A 23,476-nucleotide genomic window follows, 5' to 3' on the forward strand; every position below is an offset into this window, starting at 1 on the left:
AATATGCTTAAACCAATATATGTCAGTGTTCCTTGTAGAAATGTTTGTTGGTATAGCGTGTGAGTGCATTCAATAATTCTCACCAATCCGTGGCTGGTCGTATGCTTAGATCTCGCTTTCTCACTCGAGCTGTCTTGAGTTACCCTACAACAACACTGTAGGTACTGTCTCAGCCTCTCCCTCAACGCTGTCCTCTGTAGCTTGGCTCTGGCTACACCTGGCTCTCTGAATTCTGCAGGAGGATGACGGTCAGCCAAACTTCTGCTGCTACACCTGTAGTTGACCTGGTTGAGCTTTGCATTACCTGGCATTAACACCTAAAGGCTCTCCCTTGTCTCCTGCTAGTGTTTACAGTGGACAGCTGCAGAAGACAGAGATACTCTTGATGTCCTTGATGTGCCTAGCTGTTTTTAAGTGTATAGACCGCCATCTCATCAGCCTTCCCAACAGTCCATGTTTACAGCAAGTATGAGTGACCGTAAGTGCAGCTATGAACAGCGCTCTACCACCTTAAGGAATGCATAAGAGGTAGCCGTATCAATCTCCCTGCTGCTCACTCAGTGTTTAAAGCCAGAGTGAGTGGCAGCTAGAGAAACATCAACAGCGCCACCCAATGCGCCTATAGCCAGGTTTGTGCTCGGCGCTGGCCACAGTCCCACAGCTTATCAACCGCTCAATGTTCAGCTCTTAGCGGCGGGGATAGCACACAGAAGCTGCGCTCTGCCCGAGGGATCAGCAGTCTGCCGATCAGCGCTGAAGAGCCCTCTTTTTCTTTCTTTACCTATTTCTACCTGTATCATAGGCATGACAAATATTTAATGAATTTAAATAAATAAATATTTTACTCTATTTTATTGACAGCATATATTAGTATTTTTTACAATACATGGCTAATATATATATATATATATATATATATATATATTGAATAGGTAGGTAGATAGATAGATAGATAGATAGATAGATAGATAGATAGATAGATAGATAGATAGATAGATAGATAGAAGTGAACAACGGTGATATAGGTGATAAAAATTTGGATAATTAAAAAAAAAAATACAAAGAAATAATAAATTCTACTTCCTTTTGCAGGAAGTGCCCTACCCGTGATGAACAGTGGCAGGCTTATTGTTCATTCTGATGGTTCACATCAGTTTGCTATCTTAAAAAACACAAATAACAAAAAGCGCCTCCTAGTGCAATACGTAATTCCTTGTGGTGAATAGTGCTTTGAATTTGGCATACAAACACGTAACAGATGCAGAGGCAAAAAAAAAGGATTTTTTTGTCTAGAATCGCTTAGGTAGAATTTCTTGATCCCATATACTTCCGTGACATCTGCGGTGTATCATAAAATTATAACAAAATGTAAAATTAGAAAGTGTTTTAAAATATTATTAAAAAAGACATGTCCATACATACATGTGAAGTTTTAAAAGTTAAGCTTCTCTGGAAGGCCCAAGTACCAGACAGATTTTTCCAGGAACAGCCCAGCAAGCGGGTCAGCTTGGAGGGAACCCTCAATGCGTTTCGTCCAGTAAATATGACAGAATATCATTAGGACTTCATCAGGAGGATGTTTCCACTTGCCCCTGAAACCCCTTTTATACCTTAACAAACAGGAAGCAGGTGTGACTTCCTGTTCTCAACTATAAATTAAATTTCCTGTGCTGCAGAGCTGTAATTATGTTTTTATGCATTTTATGGGTCAGTCAGGACTTTGTTAAATTAAGTGGTGGATAAACCGTTTTTTATATATGGACTCTATTATAATAGAACTGTAAAAGGACCTGATTAGAAGGGTGTTTCCACGTTCTTCTGGTCTCCATAAATCCATGGTGGCCATGTTTAAATGGTGCAAACACCATTATATATTTTTTTTTAAAAAGGGCAAACCAGTTTACCTGCAGCACAGGAAATGATGTAATTTACATGTGAGAACAGGAAGTCACACCAGCTTCCTGTTGAATCATTTGTTAAGGTATAAAGGGGTTTCAGGGGCAAGAGGAAACAATCTTCTGATGAAGTCCTAATGATATTCTGTCATATTTAATTGATGAAACACGTTGAGGGAGTCCCTCCAATCTGATCCGCCTGCTGGTCTGTTCGGGGGTGTTTTTAGAAAGGAGGAGGCCCACGTACAGGCTCCGGCAGGGCCCCCTCCTCTCTAGCCAGCAGCGCTGTGTAGACTCTAGGCACTAGGGTCACTAGGGGACCCTAGCGCTGTCCCAGAGTCTACAGCACACACGCAGATCTCCGTGAAAATGGCTCGGCAGCCATTTTCCCAGTGATTTACCTAATGGGCATGTGCAAAACACAGGGGAAATGGTGCCACACCATTTTCCCAGTGATTTTGGCAGCGCTGCTGCTGCAGCGCGGGACTCCAGAGGGTAAGTATTTCTATTAATTGGTACAGGGTGTTCTGTGTGGGCTCTCCTGGACCCCCAGGGGCCCATGTGCACTGCACACACTGCACCCATTATAAATACGCCAGTGGGTGTGTTCCTGGTCAAATCTGTCTGGTATCTGGGCCTTCCGGAGAAACTTAACTTTTAAAACTTCACATCAGTGACTGTGCACATCCCTGTCATTACCAGGTTAAAAGGGGGATGCAGGGCATACTGTACCCCGGGCCTCCCTCTGTCAGGGGCCCCCCAGCCAGAAGAATACACTGACATCACTAGCTTTCCCTTTTATGCAACAGCAGAACCAGAAAGCCAGAATGCTAGCAGGACAGTATGTAATGAAGGCAGAGACACAGGAGTATCAGATTTCATGAACTATTAACCGGGTTCCCCAACCAGAGGAGTGATAGGAGGGTGGAGAGAGCTGTGACACTGTTTCACTTACAGATCTCGCCACACCTGGATGTCTGAGTCCTGTGTAATTTGTTATCTAATGAATGTCTAGAGAGAGACACACACACACAGTCTTCCTGAGTCCTGTCCCAGTGTGTAAGTAGTACAGAGGCTGCTGCTATTTTTGCATGTGACAAGATAAATTATAGATTTTATTTTTCTATGTGTATTTTAAGGTTATTTAAGTTGTCTTTGTTCCACTATAAGTACACTTTATAAAATAGTTGTCTTTCAATTAGGTGGAGCTATAAACATTACCCAGGCAATATTAAACTATTAGTTTAAATCTAATATACACCATTGGGCTAAATTTAATATACACAATCCATACGTCCCAACATGACCCATTCCAGGAGGGACAAAATTCTTAAGTTATGATTGCAAGCACCTGTGTTGAAACACCATTCTTATCAATTAAACAGTTCAACACAGGTGAACATATATTAAGAGGGAAGTCCATGTAAACAGCATTTTGCACTTCTGGAATAGGTCATGATAGGAGGTATGCACATTCTTAGATACACCTCCCCCCCCCCTTCACTGGGGCACTCCTGTCTAAAGTGCCCCGGGCACCCCCAAGGCTTAATCGGCCCTGGTCCCTGCTTCACATGTATGTATGGATATGTCTTTTTAAATAAATGTTTGTTACACTTTTTAATTTTAAATGTTGTTATCATTTTATAATATACTGCAGACGTCACTGAAATATATGGGATCAAGGAATTACACCTAAGCGATTCTAGGCAAAAAATAAAAAAAGTGTTGCCTCTGCATCTGGTACGTGTTTATATGCCAAATACGGAGCACTATTTCACCACAAGGAACTACGTATTGTTGTACTAGGAGACACTTTTATTATTTGTGTTCTATATAATTGTATGCATGTATATATATATATATATATATATATATATATACACTGCTCAAAAAAATAAAGGGAACACTTAAACAACACAATGTAACTCCAAGTCAATCACACTTCTGTGAAATCAAACTGTCCACTTAGGAAGCAAAACTGATTGACAATCAATTTCACATGCGGTTGTGCAAATGGAATAGACAACAGGTGGGAATTATAGGCAATTAGCAAGACACCCCCAATTAAGGAGTTGTTCTGGAGGTGGTGACCACAGACCACTTCTCAGCTTCTATGCTTTCTGGCTGATGTTTTGGTCACTTTTGAAAGCTGGCTGTGCTTTCCCTCTAGTGGTAGCATGAGACGGAGTCTACAACCTACACAAGTGGCTCAGGTAGTGCAGCTCATCCAGGATGGCACATCAATGTGAGCTGTGGCAAGAAGGTTTGCTGTGTCTGTCAGCGTAGTGTCCAGAGCATGGAGGCGCTACCAGGAGACAGGCCAGTACATCAGGAGACGTGGAGGAGGCCGTAGGAGGGCAACAACCCAGCAGCAGGACCGCTACCTCCACCTTTGTGCAAGGAGGAACAGGAGGAGAACTGCCAGAGTCCTGCAAAATGACCTCCAGCAAGCCACAAATGTGCATGTGTCTACTCAAACGATCAGAAACAGACTTCATGAGGGTGGTATGAGGGCCCGACATCCACAGGTGGGGGTTGTGCTTACAGCCCAACACCGTGCAGGACGTTTGGCATTTGCCAGAGAACACCAAGATTGGCAAATTCGCCACTGGCGCCCTGTGCTCTTCACAGATGAAAGCAGGTTCTCACTGAGCACATGTGACAGACGTGATAGAGTCTGGAGATGCCAAGGAGAACATTCTGCTGCCTGCAACATCCTCCAGCATGACCGGTTTGGCAGTGGGTCAGTAATGGTGTGGGGTGGCATTTCTTTGGGGGGCCGCACAGCCCTCCATGTGCTCACCAGAGGTAGCCTGACTGCCATTAGGTACCGAGATGAGATCCTCAGACCCCTTGTGAGACCATATGCTGGTGCGGTTGGCCCTGGGTTCCTCATAATGCAAGACAACAGCCCTCCATGTGCTCGCCAGAGGTAGCCTGACTGCCATTAGGTACCGAGATGAGATCCTCAGACCCCTTGTGGGACCATATGCTGGTGCGGTTGGCCCTGGGTTCCTCCTAATGCAAGACAATGCTAGACCTCATGTGGCTGGAGTGTATCAGCAGTTCCTGCAAGACGAAGGTATTGATGCTATGGACTGGCCGCCCCTTTCCCCAGACCTGAATCCAATTGAGCACATCTGGGACATCATGTCTCGCTCCATCCACCAACACCACGTTGCACCACAGACTGTCCAGGAGTTCGCGGATGCTTTAGTCCAGGTCTGGGAGGAGATCCCTCTGGAGACCATCCGCCACCTCATCAGGAGCATGCCCAGGTGTTGTAGGGAGGTCATATAGGCAAGTGGAGGTCACAGACAGTACTGAGCCTCATTTTGACTTGTTTTAAGGACATTACATCAAAGTTGGATCAGCCTGTAGTGTGTTTTTCCACTTTAATTTTGAGTGTGACTCCAAATCCAGACCTCCATGGGTTAATAAATTTGATTTCCATTGATAAATTTTGTGTGATTTTGTTGTCAGCACATTCAACTATGTAAAGAACAAAGTATTTAATAAGAATATTTCATTCATTTAGATCTAGGATGTGTTATTTTAGTGTTCCCTTTATTTTTTTTGAGCAGTATATATATATATATATATATATATATATATATATAAAGAAGTAGGTGGCACTGAATCTGCTAAATCAGTAATAGTCAGTAACAATTAGTGTTTACTGGCAACGTTTCAAAGAATGAATGATCAACACTTACAATGTGTCTTGGGTTGATCTGACATCACAATCTTATGGCTGTGGCATTTCCCAAGCAGACGTACATTTTGAGAAGCATCAGGATGTGCACCAAACCTCTGTGGACAAGTTATACTAAGCACTACTTTTAGTTATGGATGTGCGCCGAGCCATTTTTGCTGGACTTGGATTTGTTCTGATTTGTCGGCTAGCTTTGGACTTGGATTTGCCAAACCACCATGAATAGCTTTGAATTTGGATTTTTTTCAAAAATTGACAAAAAAAAACTAAAAACACATAATTTGGGTCTTTTCTTTTCCCTAGAGTATTATTAACCTCATTAACATTCATTTCTAGTCCTTTGCAGACAATTTTGACCACCTTACAGCTTACAATGTTCTTTTCATCCACTTTATTTACTGTCATTGCCATCCTCACCCTAATCAGTGTGTGCATCCTCACACAATATAAATTCATCCTCGCTGAAATCCACCATTACAGAAGTCTCCGTACTTTGACGTAATTGCTGGGAAAGGTCTTCCTCGTGGAATTTCCAGTTCATTTTGATAAACATCATATTTTCCACATTTTGAGTAAGTAGCCTCCTACGCTGATCGCTGACAAGGTTCCCAGCTGTGCTGAAAACTCTCTCCGAGTACACACTGGAGGATAAGCAGCTTAAGTAATGCAAAGCCAGTTTGTAAAAGGGCCTCTAAATTGCCTTTTTTCCCTTCCAATAATCGAAGGGACTCTGTGACATGCCTATTTTTACAGTGTCAAGAAAATAATACTCCACCACTCTTTGGATGGTGACCGTATCAGATGGAGTTACGGCCAAATCATTTAGACCCAAACAGATGTCAAAATATTGTGTTGACTTATCTGCATCACCACTAGGTCTTTTGAGAAAGGTGAGTTTTTTTCCTGGCTGCTGCCGAAGAAACTAATAAGACGCTATAGTGCGTGTCACTACAGCTGCCAACTTGCGCACCAGGAGCTTTTTGCATCTCTTAAGATCTGGGTTAGTTGTAAAGAAAGACACAGCATAGGACTTCCAAAAGTCTAATAAGGGGGATCACCTGGCAATGTCGGCACTCTCTTCACAAGTAGCTACTCCAAAAGGTTTCAGCACCTTGCACAAGACAAAAATTACTCTCCACTGTGCTGGGCTAAAGTACATTCCCCCTCCTTTCCCAAAGTCATGGCTTGTTGTATAGACATGGATGGTGTTTTGCTGTTCCTCCATCCACTGAAGCATATAAAGGGTGGAGTTCCACCTTCTTACCACCTCTTGCTTCAGTTGATGACAGGGCAAATTGAACTGTCCTTGCAGGTGCTGCAATCTCCTGCATGCTGTTCCTGGATGCTAAAAATGTCCCAAAATCTTTTGGGCCACAGGCAGCATCTCTTGCATGTTCCTGTCATTTAATAAAAAAAACCCTGTGCCACCAAGTTGATCATAGGAGCAAAACAGGGGATGTATTGGAAGTCACTCAGCTGTAATGCTTTCATGATATATGTGGCATTATCAGAAACCACAAATCCTGAGGAGAGTCCAAGTGGGGTAAGTCATGTTGCTATGACATCCCTCAGTTTTTCTAAGAGGTTGTCAGCAGTATGCCTCTTAGTGAAGCCAGTGATACACAGCGTAGCCTGCCTCTGAATGAGCTGGCATTGTTGGTTAGATACTGCTTCTACTGATGAAGGCAATTCACCCACCCAGTGGCTGTCACAGTCATGTAATCTTTCATTTGCCCATTACCGCTTGTCCACATATCTGTAATTAGGTGGACAGTGGGTACAATGACATCTTGTAGGGCAATGATTAGATTTTATTTAACGTCCTGGTACAGCCGAGGAATGGCTTTTTGGGTAAGATGGAACTGAGATGGAATTTACTATTGGGGACACAGGACCTCAATTAACTGTGTAAAACTCACTGCATTAATGGCGGCTATTGGACGCAGATATGATACAAGCATAGCAATCATGGCGTCAGTGATCTGCTGTGCGACTGGGTAAGAACTGTCATACTTACCTCCCCTTGCAAAGGATTGTTTAACAGTCAATGATTTTGTGAAACAACTACTAGCATTTTTCTTGATCCACTTCTGGGATGAAGATCCAACCACAGCAGTAGGTCTAGCTCTCAAGGATTCTTCTGAGGAATCCTGGAAAAAGAAGAAGTCACATAGCGTTGACAAATTGGTTGCAGGACTCACAAGAATCCGACGCCAGAATAATGACTTTCAGCCTCGCACCGGGATCTGAGTCTGGTGGGAACAATCGAGCTGCGGCTCGGGTGTGCTCGGATCCCCAGCGATGGAGTGGTTCAGATTCCATATAATCTGAACTGCTCATCCCTACTTTTAGTATTTGATTAAATATACATGCTGCAGTGATATTGATATTATACTAGGTAACCTACACTCATTTGCAGTTTGGATCTGCTCAGAATATACATGCTGCAGTGATATTGATATTATACTAGGTAACCTACACTCATTTGCAGTTTGGATCTGCTCAGAATATACATGCTGCAGTGATATTGATATTATACTAGGTTACCTACACTCATTTGCAGTTTGGATCTGCTCAGAATATACATGCTGCAGTGATATTGATATTATACTAGGTAACCTACACTCATTTGCAGTTTGGATCTGCTCAGAATATACATGCTGCAGTGATATTGATATTATACTAGGTAACCTACACTGTCAATTTGTATATTATAAGCTATATTGTATTCTAGGATGATACTTTATTGCAACTTTGAAATAGTTGGTAACTGCTATCTCAGTGTTTGTTTTAATTGAGTTTTATGGCATGCTCTGTAAATGGGGATGGGGTGTTAGGCCTTGATTGCAATTACCAGACACAGATGGATACTTACCATTCAAAAGGAAAGATGCTAGGCTGATCAGCCGGGCTGATCTGGGTTGTTTTAAAAGGGTTAAGAAAATATTACAATATAGACTTACCAAGGACTTACCAGGACAGAAACAGACAGAAACATCCCACCGAAGTTACAGCCACAAAACAACCACCCTTCCTTTCATTCCCAATCTAAATCATCTGTACATTTCAGCGTATGTATATATTTTACCAACTATAATCCTCATGACCTCTAAGAACAAAATGAAACCAATTTTGTACAAAACCAGTTACATTGTGATTTACATGTGATTGTACATACCTGTTTGTCACTTTGCTCTATCATGTACAGCTAACATACAGCGGAACAACACCAGTAAATCGGCACCTGAACTTTTAACTCGAACAAGTGAAACCTTACACCATCAGCCTAGATAACACTGGTTTAATCTCAAAGAAACTATGTACCACAAATTGATTTTCGGCATTGCTCTTCATGGAGTATTCATAAAGAACATTGCATCATTCAGTCTCCCAGCAACTCTGCCCTCTGTACATGTTGCCCCCTCTATTATACACTCCCCTCTTATTAGCACTCATGAGCTTTTTACTTCTCTATACTCATTGACAATAACATCTACAACCTCTCACCATAAAAAACTTTCACAAACCTCTGACACTCACACTTCTCTCTCACTTCTGCTTCTGATAGCTGGTGACATTTCACCAAATCCAGGACCCAGCCACTTGCATCGCTCACATTCACCTGATTCACAGCAACATAGAAATCCAGCTAACCTCATAGACATCACATGTCTTCCATCACCCTCCATATCACTAAAATGTGCCTTATGGAATGCACGCTCTGTTTGTAACAAATTGACATCCATCCATGACCTCTTCATATCCAACAACATCAATCTGCTGCCTATAACAGAAACCTGGCTCACACAATCTGACACAGCCTCCCCTGCAGCACTGGCACATGGTGGTCTCCACTTTACACCACACCTCCAGGCCTGGTAACCATACAGGAGGAGGAGTTGGACTTTTACTTTCCCAATCTTTTGCATACACTGTTCTACCACAGGTTCCATCACTCACATTTACATCATTTGAAGTACATTCCATTAGGGTTTACTCTCCTTTCTCTCTGCGTGTTGCAGCTATCTACCGTCCACCTGGGAATCCCAAACAATTTCTGGAAGATCTTTCTGCCTGGCTCACTCACTTCCTATTCTCTGACATCTCCACCATTATCATCGGTGATTTCAATATTGCTATTGATTGTCCAAAATCTGCTGCTCACGCCTCCAAACTACTCTCTCTAACCTCCTCTCTTGGCCTCTCCCAATGGACTGACTCCTCTACTCATCAGGAGGGCCACTGCCTTGATCTAGTATTCACCAGACTATGCTCCGTCTCTGAACTCACTAACACTCCTTTCCCCCTCTCAGATCACAACCTTATCACCTGCATGCTTGCCTCCGTTAATTCAAACCCTGTGTTGCTGAAGTCCTCCAATCTTCCTCAAACCCGCAGAAATATTAACACAATTAATCTTCAAGAACTTTCCACTTCACTCCAACAATTGCTTTCACCTATTTCTGCATTCACCTCTCCTGAGATGGCTGTATCACACCTGAACGAGACTCTACAACTAGCCCTTGATGAAGTGGCTCCAGCTACCCATCAGACTCCATGTAGGCCTAGATGTCAACCATGGCACTCCAAATTAACAAGACAACTACAAAAACTCAAACGAAAACTTGAACGTTAGTGGTGTAAATCTCGTATTTCAAGTGACTTCCTCACACATAAGACTGTCTACCACTCTTATAGAAATGCCCTGGACACTGCCAAACAAACATATTTCCAAACTCTTATCTCTGCTCAAGCCTCTAACCCCAAATGACTCTTTAATACATTTAAATCAGTTATGACTCCCCCCACCTGCCACTATCAAGGCACAGGATCTTGCTTCCTGCTTCAAGGAGAAGATTGAAAAGATCTGAGATGAAATGGTATGCTCTTCGGCAGCCAGTGACCTGCTCCGTTCTTTACCTGAACCCTCTGGCACTCTCTCTTCATTTGATCCCAAATGAGGATGAAGTATCATCACTCTTCTCATCCTGCTTCTCTACTACCTCTCCTCTTGATCCTTTACCCTCACAAATAAGTAAAGCTCTGTCTCTGGTGCTCATCCCTACGTTAACTAACATCTGTAATCTCTCTCTTTCTACTGGTATTTTTCATTCACTCTTCAAGCATGCAGTGATTACTCCCATTTAAAAAAAACAAAATTCTGACCCTAATGCTTTCTCAAACTACTGCCCTATCTCTCAGCTCCCTTGTCTATCTAAGCTACTTTAGAGACTTGCCTACACTCGACTCACACACTTTCTTAACTCATACACTTTATTGGACCCACTTCAGTCAGGCTTCCGTTCCCAACACTCCATAGAGACAGCACTGACTAAAGTGGTTAATGATTTGGTCACTACGAAGTCTAAAGGCCATTACTCAATACTTATTCTTCTAGATCTGTCTGCTGCATTTGACACTGTAGACCACTCTCTTCTCATACAGACATTACAATCCCTAGGTCTTAAAGACACAGCCCTTTCTTGGTTCCTATCCTACCTTTCTAATCGCTCCTTCAGTGTTCGCTTCTCTGAATCTACATCCTCTTCGCTACCTCTTTCAGTTGGAGTACCGCAAGGCTCAGTCTTGGGTCCTCTGCTTTTCTCTATCTATACCTCATCTCTTGGTAAACTAATCAGCTCTTTTGGATTTCAGTATCATCTGAATGCAGATGATACTCAAATCTACCTATCCTCCCCTGACTTGTCCCTATCTGTACTGGACGTGTCACTGAATGCCTTTCTGCCATTTCATCCTGGATGTCATCTCGCCACCTCAAACTTGATATTTCAAAGACAGAGTTAATTATATTTCCACCGGCCAATAGTAGGTGATACCTGATATCTCTATCACTGTTGAAAACTTGACTATCTACCCTACCCCACAAGCTCGCTGCCTAGGTGTCATCCTTGACTCTGAGCTGTCCTTTGTACCCCACATTCAATCTGTCTCAAGATCATGTTACATGCATCTAAAAAACATATTCAAAATACGACCATACCTTACACAAGACACTGCTAAAACTCTAATCCACGCTCTCATTATCTCCCGCAGTGATTATTGCAATAGTCTTTTAACTGGTCTTCCCAAAACGAGACTCTCACCACTACAATCCATTCTGAATGCAGCGGCGAGGCTAATCTTCCTCGCTAGACGTTCATCTTCTTCAGATCCACTCTCTCAGTCCCTTCATTGGTTACCTGTATTCTACCGCATACAATATAAAATACCTTTACTCACACACTAGGCCATTAACCAAACTACACCAACGTACATCACTTTGCTTATCTCAAAATATCTCCCAACCCAACCTCTTCGCTCTTCACAAGACCTGCGTCTCTCTTCCATACTCATTACTCGCTCCCACTCACGATTGCAGGACTTTCATCGGGCTGCACCCACTCTGTGGAATGCCCTACCATGCACAATAAGACTCTCCCCTAGTCTCCAAACCTTCAAGCATTCCCTGAAAACTCACCTCTTTAGGCAAGCATATCAAATTCCAGAACCGCCCACATAACTTTCATTAACCTTCCTGTCAAATTGCATCCACTCTGCACAGACCACACATATCCTCACATGTCTTCTCATTCTTCACTTTCCCTTCCTCTCGAACCCGGTTCATCATTACTGTATGACCGTATCATACAGCCCACCAAGAACCTTTGCAATCTGGTGGACAACTATGCAATAGATAACACCTTTCCTTGTGTATCCATGCCTATTTCCCTATAGATTGTAAGCTTGCGAGCAAGGCCTTCCTACCTCTATGACTGTTTGTTATCACCCAGTTTGTTAAATCATTGTTATTTCCAATTGTAAAACACAACGGAATTTGCTGGGCTATATAAGAAACTGTTAATAAATAAACAAATACAAATTTAACCGCTACAAACCAAAATATTATGGTTTTTATTAATAAGATATTTTGGAAACACAGTTAATAGCATGATGATAACAATCAGACAAAATAATGGTTATAAAAGGTTGTCCCATTATAATAAAGTACCATCAGTTCTATATATGAAATGTGTTTCGTGCAGTAGAAGCACCTGTATAATATGAAATTAAGTACATACTTTTGTTTGCCATATATTTATTTAGAATCTGTTTTTAATTTCCATTTAATATTGCAACAAAAGAAAATTAGTAAAATATGCCTATTTATTCACATTAATTTGTTATTCAATAATATGAGAACTAGATCATGATCATAATTGTCATTTGTCATCCTGGATCTGGTTAGGATTCCGTTTCCTCATTGATGTCCCAGATAAATGTGATTGGCAGATCCCCCAACTTCTCTTTAAGTACCTCATCCATCCTCTTACTTTGTGCCACAGTCATCAGATTTTTCCAGTCCCCAATAGTACCTGCAGAACGAGACACATACCTATTACATACAGTAATACTGTATATTCACTTGTTGGATTAAACTTTTAGATGTGCAATTAGGATACAGAGGCAGGTTGCTGGGAATACATACGATATGCTGGCAGAAAGGATAACGGTGGTCATTTGACCAACAATGGCATCCTAATACAGAGAATCCCGACAGGGGTCGGGTAAGTCGGGATTCTGGTGTCGGTATTTAGACTGTCAGGATCCCAAATGCCGGTTGCTGCTCAGTGCTTTATTAACTAAGGAGCTGGATACATAGTACAAAGACCAGTAGCATTAGTGATACAATCTTGGACTTGGGAGAAATTGCAGAATTGCACTTTCTCACTTAGGGGTCTATTTACTAAGCCTTGGATGGAGATAAAGTGCACGGAGATAAAGTACCAACCAATCAGTGTCTAACCGCCATGTCACAAGCTGGGTTTAAAAAATGACAGGAGCTGGTTGGCTGGTACTTTATGTCTGTGCACTTTATCTCCATCCAAGGATTATTAAATAGACCCCATAGTTACATATTTAAAGCGTATATTGGGGATTACTTTTTTTCTCCCATTTGCCCAGCTTTAATCCTACTCTTTGTTTCTATATCGATTGCTTTTGATACTGAATTCAATGGTACATAACAACATAAACAAATACAAAAGTTCATTTATTTCAGTAATTCAACTTAAAAGGTGAAACTAATATATTATATACAGATGGATTCTCCGTTATCTTTGCCTGCCTAGTGCATTCCCGGCATGAGTAGGTGATCAGTCCACCTAGTCACGCTGGGAGTGCACAGACACGCTTCCACTCAGAGCGTCTCTGTCCAGGCACGCGGACGGAGACGCTCTCCATTCAAGAGAATGGGGCACATTTCCATTTGTCCAGACGGAGATGCTCACATTAAATCAATAAAAAAAGGATTTTAAATTCAGAAATGTCAGCCCTCTGAAAAGTATAATCATGCATATGGACTCAGTACTTGGTCTGGGCCCCTTTTGCATGAATTACTGCCTCAATGCGGTGAGGCATGGGTTCTATCAGCCTGTTGCACTGCTGAGGTGTTATTGATGACCAGGATGCTTTAATAGCGGCCTTCAGCTCTTCTGCATTTTTGGGTCTCATGTCTTTCATCTATTTCTTAGCATTGCCCCATAGATTCTCTTTTTTCTTTAGCCCAGATAAGACGCTTTTGACGTTGTTTGTTGTTCAGGAGCAGTTTGACAAGAGGAATATGACATTTGAAGCCCATGCCCAGGATCCGTCTGTGTGGGGTGTCTCTTGATGCACTAACTCCAGCCTCATTCCACTTCTTGTGAAGCTCCCCCATACTTTTGAATGACCTTTTTCTGACAAGAAAAAAAAAAACTGGTCTGTTGTTCAGTGGTCCAAAGTCCTCTTTTCTGATGAGAGCAAATTTTGCATCTCATTTGGAAACCAAGGTCCCAGAGTACGGAGAAAGAATGGAGAGGCACACAATCCAAGATGCTTGAAGTCCAGTGTGAAGTTTCCATAGTCTGTGTTGATTTGGGCAGCCATGTCATCTGCTAGTGTTGGTCCACTGTGCTTTATTAAGTCCGGAGTCAATGCAGCCATCTACCAGGACATTTTAGAGCACTTCATGCTTCCTTCAGCAGACAAGCTTTATGGAGATGCTGGTTTCATTTTCCAGCAGGACTTGGCACCTGCCCACACTGCCAAAAGTACCAAAACCTGGTTCAATGACCATGGGATTACTGTGCTGGATTCGCCAGCAAATTTGCCTGACCTGAACCCCATAGAGAATCTATGGGGCATTGCCAAGAAAAAGATGAGATACATGAGACCGAACAATGCAGAAGAGCTGAAGTCCGCTATTGAAGCATCCTGGTCTTTCATAACACCTCAGCAGTGCCACAGGCTGATAGAATCCATGCTACGCCACATTGAGGCAGTAATTCATGCAAAAGAGGCCAAAAGGTTCAAGCAGTTCCTTTATTCTCAGGCAGGTAAACAGCATAAGGTTAGCTTCAGACAGCATACACTTCACAGCATGGCAGTTTACAGTTCACAAGCAAGTTGGTAACACTTCCGTATGACATCCTATAATAACCCCACACCCCCAACCTATTGTCCAAGTGACTGGTTTACCATAGATCTGCATTGACACAACTTTAAAGACAGATGTCAGGTGTTGATAGTTAGCCTTGTTCATGGCTTACCACTGGTCCTAGGACAAGCTGGACTGTATATCATTACACCATGATGTTTATTACTTTTTCTCTGCAAACACCTGCTGCTCCACATTAACCTCATGTGAAAGCATGCTGTATCTGTCAAACTCCTTCCTCCTTAGCTTCAACCACTCTGGTGAAGCTAAAACTTTTCCCAGGTGATCTCCTGTCTCACCCATCTCTATTTGTGCCCTCCGACCGGCAACACCATCCTCTACCACTTTCCATAGTTCTACTTCCTCCCAGTGTTCCTCTTATTCTACCTTCATGACACAGTGGTTTTGAGGTTTGGGACCCACACACCTTCTGGAAAGAATGTCATCATTGAGGTTCTGTTTCCCTGGTCAGTGTTGCACCTCAAATTTGAACTGCTGTAAATCCAAAAACCAGTGGGTCACCTGGGCATTTACATCTCTGTTTTATGCATCCACTGTAAGGGAGCATGATCTGTGACTAGAAGGAATTCACATCCCAATAAATAATATCTAAATGACACTACTGTCCATTTATTCACAGTAGCGTGAACAACGCGTTTCTCAGCCTATTGTCTATGGCTGTTTACTCAGAAGCATCTGATGAAACAGCCGTAGACAATAGGCTGAGAAACACGTCAAGAGAGACCCCTGCATGTGTGGACACTAGTATTTGGAGGCGGCATACAAGTCCCATAGCGCCGGTGTTATCCCGTGGGAGGGAGACAAGTGCCCAGCAGAAAGCATAGCTGCGGTACTAACTGACAAAAGCAGCTGAAACAACTAATGTGGCCTGTGCAATATTAACACCGGGAGGCGGACTGTAAGATCCCCAGCACCAGTGAAGCAGCTGTGTGCTCTACGGGATGGAGACAAACGCCGGGTGGAAGGTGCAGCCGCTTGGCGAGATACAGTAGTGTATACAGCTTTACTACAGCTTGAACGTTCACCAATTTTAACTGTGGAGCACGGTATTAAATCCATCACTGTATTAGGAGCCTAATTATATATACGTTAGCCAAAGGCTTTGTACGCGGATGCCCGTTAGAACTTCCAATTTAGACGATTTTAGCAATCCTGGATAGGAGATTAATTGATCGGTAAGCCTGTAGTGCTCCAAACACAATTACAGCGTGCCTAATTTTTCAGTGACACTGATAATAATATAAAATTACATCATTGTCCCAGCGGGAGGATTTAAGCAATATCTGGATAAACATTAATGAATGTGGTGATCCAATCTCCTCTTGATATGCTTGGGACTGTGAACTACAAGTGAATGTAATTAATTATTCTACAGGAGGCTGTTGAAATAAGTGAGGGACAGAAAGTTCCCTACTAGTAAATGTGGTGGAAGAATCTATTTTATTATTACTGCTACACTTAAAACAACCAGCTTGCTATTTACAAACTGTCTCCTGCTTTTGCCTTGCTTGGCTTTGTGGACTTGTGCATATATACAGACTGTGTGAATCTATTGCTGTTGGTTTCCAGACCAATCTCCGGAGTTACTATTGCCTGTGTTCACTGTCATCAGTTGCACTACTATCGTCTGCATATTTGATCCTGTTGCCATCTGCTTCCAGGTCGGTCATCACTGTTATTAATTTCACTGGTTTACAAATCATCACCTGTGACTGTTATTATACCTCTGTCAGGTTCTTTGCTCAAACCATCAGTATTGTTATTGTGCTTCAGTGACTGTTCATACCTCTGTGTGCTAAATAAATATCATTGCGCAGGAATCTTCTACAGCCTCCTCATTTCCTCCACCGCATCACCACTGACCCACTAGTGCCCCCTCCGGGAACAGACACAGTTACAGAACTGACATTAACAACCCTCTATGATGTCTCCCATACAACAGATCAAAAATAGAATTCCCATAGAAGACTGAGGTACTTCTATAATAGTCAACCTTAAATGTGGCAATAAGTAATCCCAGTTTTCTCATCCTTATCAATAATCTTTTTCAACATACTTTTTATGGTTTTGTTGAACCTCTCTACCAACCCATCCATTTGGCAATGATAAACTATGGTTCTCAGGTGAGGACCTTTAAACATTTGTACTAGCTCTCTAGCTATTGTGTTGGTTGACATATTATGCAAAGATATTGCCTCAGGATATCGAGTAGCGTAATCCAAAATAATGAGAATATTTTGATGACCTTATGCAGATTTTAACAAGGACTCAACCAGATCCATGTATATCCTTACAAATGGGACTTCTTTAACAGGCATGGGCACCAGAGGACTCTTAAAATGGTGGCTTGGGGCATGATACTGGCACTCAGTGGCAGAAGAACAATACTCAGACACATCTTTATATACCCCGGGCCAAAAGAACTGCTGCAAAATCCTCTCATTGGTCTTTCCAACCCCTAAGTGTCCTGCTGTGATGTGACCATGAGGTCACAACTGCAGCCAGCATATCATCAGTATGGCCTACTGGCGCTTTACCATTCATACCTGTGACCGTGCAGGATTACCATCATTTTCAAATATGGGTAAAGTCTCTCCTTATTATAGCAAACATGTAATTATGAAGGAAAATAAACAATGATGAAAACACCTCAGGTGCTACCACATAGATTTCAGATGTAGTGATCTTATATTCAATGTACAATCTTCTTAAAAATAATTGTCCTTAATCAGAAATTGAACTCCAAAATTAAACTTCCTCCTTCACAAGAAAATTGGAAATTGCTTGTAGAGTTTTCTCAATCCACATATATAAAAGAAGAAGGAGGAGGAAAATATGGTGCAGTACTGTTTCCAGATAAAGATATTTGAATTTATATCACAATTAAAATTATACTCTCCATAAAATAATTAAAGCACTTCTTCACAAGACATTGCTTCAATAGAATAAAAGGCATACTGTGTTTAGCTCCGGGCAAGGAGCAATAGAGTGACCAAATGTTGGGAGGTTCCGGACACCCTCCTTCCAAGCAAGTCGCCAGTAGTCAACACACAGTAGGCTTTCAAGGATGCAGGTGAATAAACCACAAGAACGCCACCAACGCGTTTCGAGTTGTTCCCAACTTTTCCTCAGGGCAGTATAGCCCTCAATTCAATAAAATATACCCAATATCTTGTATTATAATGAGCTCAGGTATTATGTAACAAACAATCGTAACACAAATGGTACCAATATATATAGTGGAAGCTCCCTGGGAGAAAGAAAAACCACCTATATTCTGGTGGAGACTGCAGCATTTATAATTGTGTTAAGCTCCATGCATGGGCTGTTTAATCGTGTAGATTTTCTTTGAAAGTCCATCCGTTTTTAAATGATGTTAATGTGGTGTAATTATGATCTAACCACCATTTAATGAAGAGCTTATTTGCTCGCAGTGGGTAATTTCCAACGGAATTAAGGTTTATTGGGTAGCTCTAATGGATGAGCTTCCATATGTATATGACTTTAAGCTGTACTGGCTATTTGAAAAAGTCCCGTATATACGGCTTACCCCAACCTTTCCGTGATGAGAAGGTAGATTGTTCTCTCCTGTATAACGGTGGGTGCCGGCTGCCCACACTAAGGTCCTGCTGTGCGTCGATGTCCGGACGCTGATAGGAAAAACGGATGGAGATCAGCCTTTCAAGTGCTGGTGTCAGAGCGTGGATTTATGCCTATATTGCATAGGCTTGTAGCTCCGTCTGCGGGAGCCGCCGAACACCCTTGTGCACTGATGTAGGAGCGCGGCTTGATGTCTCCGAGTCGTGCGCTTATGTTCTATTAACGGGAGCCGTTGTACACACTCCTTGTGTGTAGGTGCTTTAATGAGCTCAGGATATCGGGTCAACGTCGGGCGGATGCTTGACGCGTTTCTCAGCCACAGAACAGGGGTTTCATATATGCTTTTTATTAATAAATTTATTTATGCTGTTGAATGGTAGCGCTTCACCGAGTATTCTTTGTTTCACAACCTTTTTTTGGCTGAGGATCAGCACCTCAACCTGGGGAAGCTGCAACCAGTACAACAGCACTTAATTTTAGGTGTCTTATAGCCATTTAACTAGCGCCCACCCACTTTTTTTCTTCTCAGTATAGCCCTCATCTGAATTCATCCACATTATACCCAAAATTGACCCGGAAGTGCTTTCTTGACCTTCCCCAATAAATCTTTATTCTTTTACAATTCATATAAAATATATAATGATCAATTCATCCAATACATTTAAAACATAGATACGTATATAGAAATTATCTTTTTTTTTAAAGCTGTTACATATATCCAATATCACTTAATACAGCGGTCACTTCTTGTTTCTTAATAATATTTAAAACCACCCAAAAAATGATAAATCAAATTGTTTCAAAGTTATCCCTCATGGAGCAATTCACCTTATATCATTAATGTTATTTATTGCAGACCCCATCATGTATTGTAGAAAAATCATGCAGATTGCTATCGGTGCGCTGTCTGTTCCACAGTGCGTCATGCATTTAACATGACGTCACTTCCACCCTAATACGTGCATTCCTCCCGACATAGCCCGTGCTCCACAGGACTTCATCTCCGCTTCCTCAACAGTCAATGTGTTCCATCGGACACGGCCTGCATTCCACGGAACATCATTTCAGCTTCCTCATTTAGTGAGTCAGAATTACGTATACTGTATTACTGGAAATATCCCGCCTACTCCAGCCTTTTGCATTCCAAACCTCATTTCCGTGTTTCACAATATTACTGTTTAGCATGACATAATGATATTTCACTTGTGTAAATAAAATAATGTTAAAATGGTGTTAATTTATAAAAAAATTATATTAATCAATGGTATTAATGAATAAAGAAGCAAGGGATGAAATTCTAATTACAAGAACCACTTGATTTCAAACTCTTTGTTAAGTCCATCAGGAACGATGGTCCCCGACATATGAATCCACATCATCTCAGCTCTTGCCAACATTCCCTCTTGACCTCTCTCTTTCCAGTTAATTTTAACCTGTTGTATTCCCATAAACCACTTAATTCCTTTAGTACAGCAATTATCAGTGTTTTTAAAATGGTTTGATAAATAATGGGACCCTAGACCTTTTTTTTATATTACTGCTATGTTCCCCCATGCGTGTTTTTGAATCCCTGGAAGTGCGTCCTATATAAATCACGCTGCACATACATTCTATCAGGTAAATTACATTGCACGTATGGCAGGTAATAAAATACATGATTTTATATTCCTTATACCTTATAAATGGATTTTATTACCTGCCATACGTGCAATGTAATTTACTTACTCTATTGTTCCTTGCCAGGAGCTAAACACGGTACACCTTTTATTCTATTAAAGCAATGTCTTGTGAAGAAGTGCTTTAATTCTTTTATGGAGAGAACAATTTTAATTGTGATATAAATTAAAATATCTTTATTTGGAAACAGTATTGCACCATATTTTCCTTCTTCTTCTTTTATATATGTGGATTGAGAAAACTCTACAAGTAATTTCCAATTTTCTTGTGAAGGAGGAAGTTTGGAGTTCAATTTCTGATTAAGGACAATTATTTTTAAGAAGATTAGACATTGAATATAAGATCACTACATCTGAAATCTATGTGTAGCGCCTGAGGTGTTTTTATCATTGTTTATTTTTCTGTGTTTTATAGGTGTTTGGGTTTCACCTTAAAACATCTGAGCAGCTTTATCCCACTAAGCGCCATTGTCTTTTTCATACTGTTATTGAATTAAGTACTAATGAAGGAACCATTTCCATATTAACAATAGCTGAACACAAATGGGTCTCAATATTCACTTTCAGCGGTATTATAATGGTGGGTGTCACCATGTATGCAAGATACACCAACAGAATTTTGATTTGCCAAGTACAGATTCATGTACCCGGAATTTGTCTCCAGTCGACTGCATGCCAGAAAACATACATACACACACACACACACACACACACACACACACACACACACACACACACACACACACACACACACACTAACATTCACAATACATACAATAATAGATAAAAAATTACTTTAAACAGCACCCTCTTATAGGTAAAAACTGATGTAGAACTAGACTCTTTTATTTAAGTGTTGAGCAAGCGCACCACTTGCAGAAAAAAACAAATCCAATGTCTAGTGTTTTTTACAGGTAGTGCTCTATAGTACATAATGCAGAAGTATTTGGAACAGGGAACAGTCAGGATGCTACTGATCCCTCATAATATTAGTTACCCGTTTCTTCACCAAAGACAAATACAACTCCTGAACAGATGGACGATCAGCCCCAATAATCCTTTCTGCTGTTCTCACAACCCCTTTGATGCCTAAGCCTGTCATGTTCTGTAGCTAAACAAAACCAAGCTATACAGACTCAATTATAGCAGAATAAAAAAGTCAGCACATCTCTTGGAAGATTTAACTTTTTCAGCTGACACAAAAAGTACAATCTCTGCTGAGCCTTTTTAACAGTAGCATCAGTATTGGGACCCCTCTTAAGATCTCGTGCAATTGTGGACCCCAGAAACTTAAAAGAGTCAACCATAGACACAACATTGCCATCGATCACAACTGGGGGCACAGAAACCAAGCCCATTCTAAAATCCACAACCATCTCTACCGTTGTAATAGGATTTAGCTTCTAATTGTTCCTGCAGATCCACTTCTTTTCTATATGTTGACTCACCCCTGTCTTTAAGCAGACCGATGACAGTGGTTTCATCCACAAATTTCAAAAAATTCATGGATTGCTCACCAGCCACATAATCATTGGTATACAAAGAGAAGAGCATAGGTAAGAAAACACACTCTTGGGGGGCGCCTGTGCGGAGGAGCCGCGTACGCCGAGCAGCCATCCGCAGCAGCAGCACAGTGAGTAAATCAGTCACTGGGCTGTGCTGAGCGGTGCTTTGTTGTTCATTGACGGCAGACTGAGTAAGCGCCTTCTATGTGCGGCGCCTTACTCATCTGCGTAGTGTGCGTAATCATAGGGCCGGCCCTGCCTGTGCTGATCCTAAGAACACTCGAGGTAACCTTACTGTACCTGCTTTCACATATTGTTTCTTGTCTGTTAAAAAAATCACTATCCATTCGCAGATAGATACCAGAACCCCCAAATATAACAATTTGGAGAACAGTATCGCTGGGATGATCATATTAAATACTGAGCTAAAGTCAATGAACAGGACACTCGCATAAGTACCAGGCAGGTCAACATGCTGCAAGATGTAATATAGCCCCATATTAACCGCAACCTCAATTGACCTATTCGCCCGAAACACAAACTGCAAGCTTTCCAAACAAGGACCTGCCATCACTTTCAAGTGTTTCAGCACTAAGTGTTCAAATGCTTTCGTGACCACAGATGTAAGGGCTATCGGTCTGTAGTCATTCAGGCTTGAGATGGCAGATTTTTTAGGTATAGGGACAATAGTGGAACACTTAAATCACTAAAGGACCACACACAGTTCCAAGGATCTATTAACCACTTAACTGACGATTTTTTCCCATCAAAACCGTTCCTGTTTTTTTTAAATTTAATATACGTTAAATAGGTTTTTTTAAATATTTAAATATTATATTATGCAAAACGGCAGAATGGATCTCCTCATCAAAGACTGGGGGACACAGTGGGGCGGTGCGATCACATGTAATCTGACCATGCCAATTAAGTGGTTAAATATCCATAATAAAATCAGGGGCCAGTTGCTAAGTGTAAAACTTCAGGACATATTAGATACACCATCTGGGTCAGAAGCCTTATTTTGCTTTTGTCTGAATAGCTTAACCACCTCCTCCTGGTCTACCTCAGTCGCCGGGGACAGCTCTCAACCTCAGCTGGAACAGTTGTTGAGGGTTCAGTATTAGATTTGAATTCAAGTTTTTCAAACTTGCAATAACAACATTCAACTCATCGACCAATTTCTGACTCAGCAGCATGAGTAGCTGGTTTCTTATAATTTGTAATAGCCTGCATGGCTCTCCACACAGATACAGGGTCATTGGCTGAAAAGTTGTTAATCATTTTATCAGTAAAAACTTTTTTTGTTGGCCCCAATCTCCCAAGTCACAGTGTTCCTAGCCTGGTTGTACAAAATCCTATCCTCACTGCTATTTACCTCATCCTTAGTTCGACGCAGCTGCCTAAGCTTAGGACTAAGGTGGTCATTCCGAATTGATCGCTAGCTGCCGTTGTTCGCAGCGTAGCGATCAGGCTAAAAATCGGCATTTCTACGCATGGTACGCAGTGCGCACACGCGAAGTACTTTCACAAATGCCGATGCAGTTTAACACAAGGTATAGCAATGCTTTTCAGTCGCTGTGTTGATCGGG

General features: G+C 41.6%; 1 protein-coding gene across 1 annotated transcript in view; it reads right to left on the reverse strand.

The window, feature by feature from the left end:
* Nucleotides 1-12,490: 12,490 nt before the first annotated feature.
* The window catches only part of LOC134909860 (amine sulfotransferase-like), a 118,965-nt gene continuing 107,979 nt past the window's right edge, over nucleotides 12,491-23,476 (reverse strand). Inside the window, exon 7 of the mRNA XM_063917190.1 lies at nucleotides 12,491-12,983. Coding sequence (XP_063773260.1) covers nucleotides 12,853-12,983 — 131 coding nt within the window. The 3' untranslated portion in view covers nucleotides 12,491-12,852. The remainder of the gene's footprint in view (nucleotides 12,984-23,476) is intronic.

This window comes from Pseudophryne corroboree, chromosome 4 (assembly GCF_028390025.1).
Source record: "Pseudophryne corroboree isolate aPseCor3 chromosome 4, aPseCor3.hap2, whole genome shotgun sequence".
NCBI lineage: Eukaryota > Metazoa > Chordata > Amphibia > Anura > Myobatrachidae > Pseudophryne > Pseudophryne corroboree.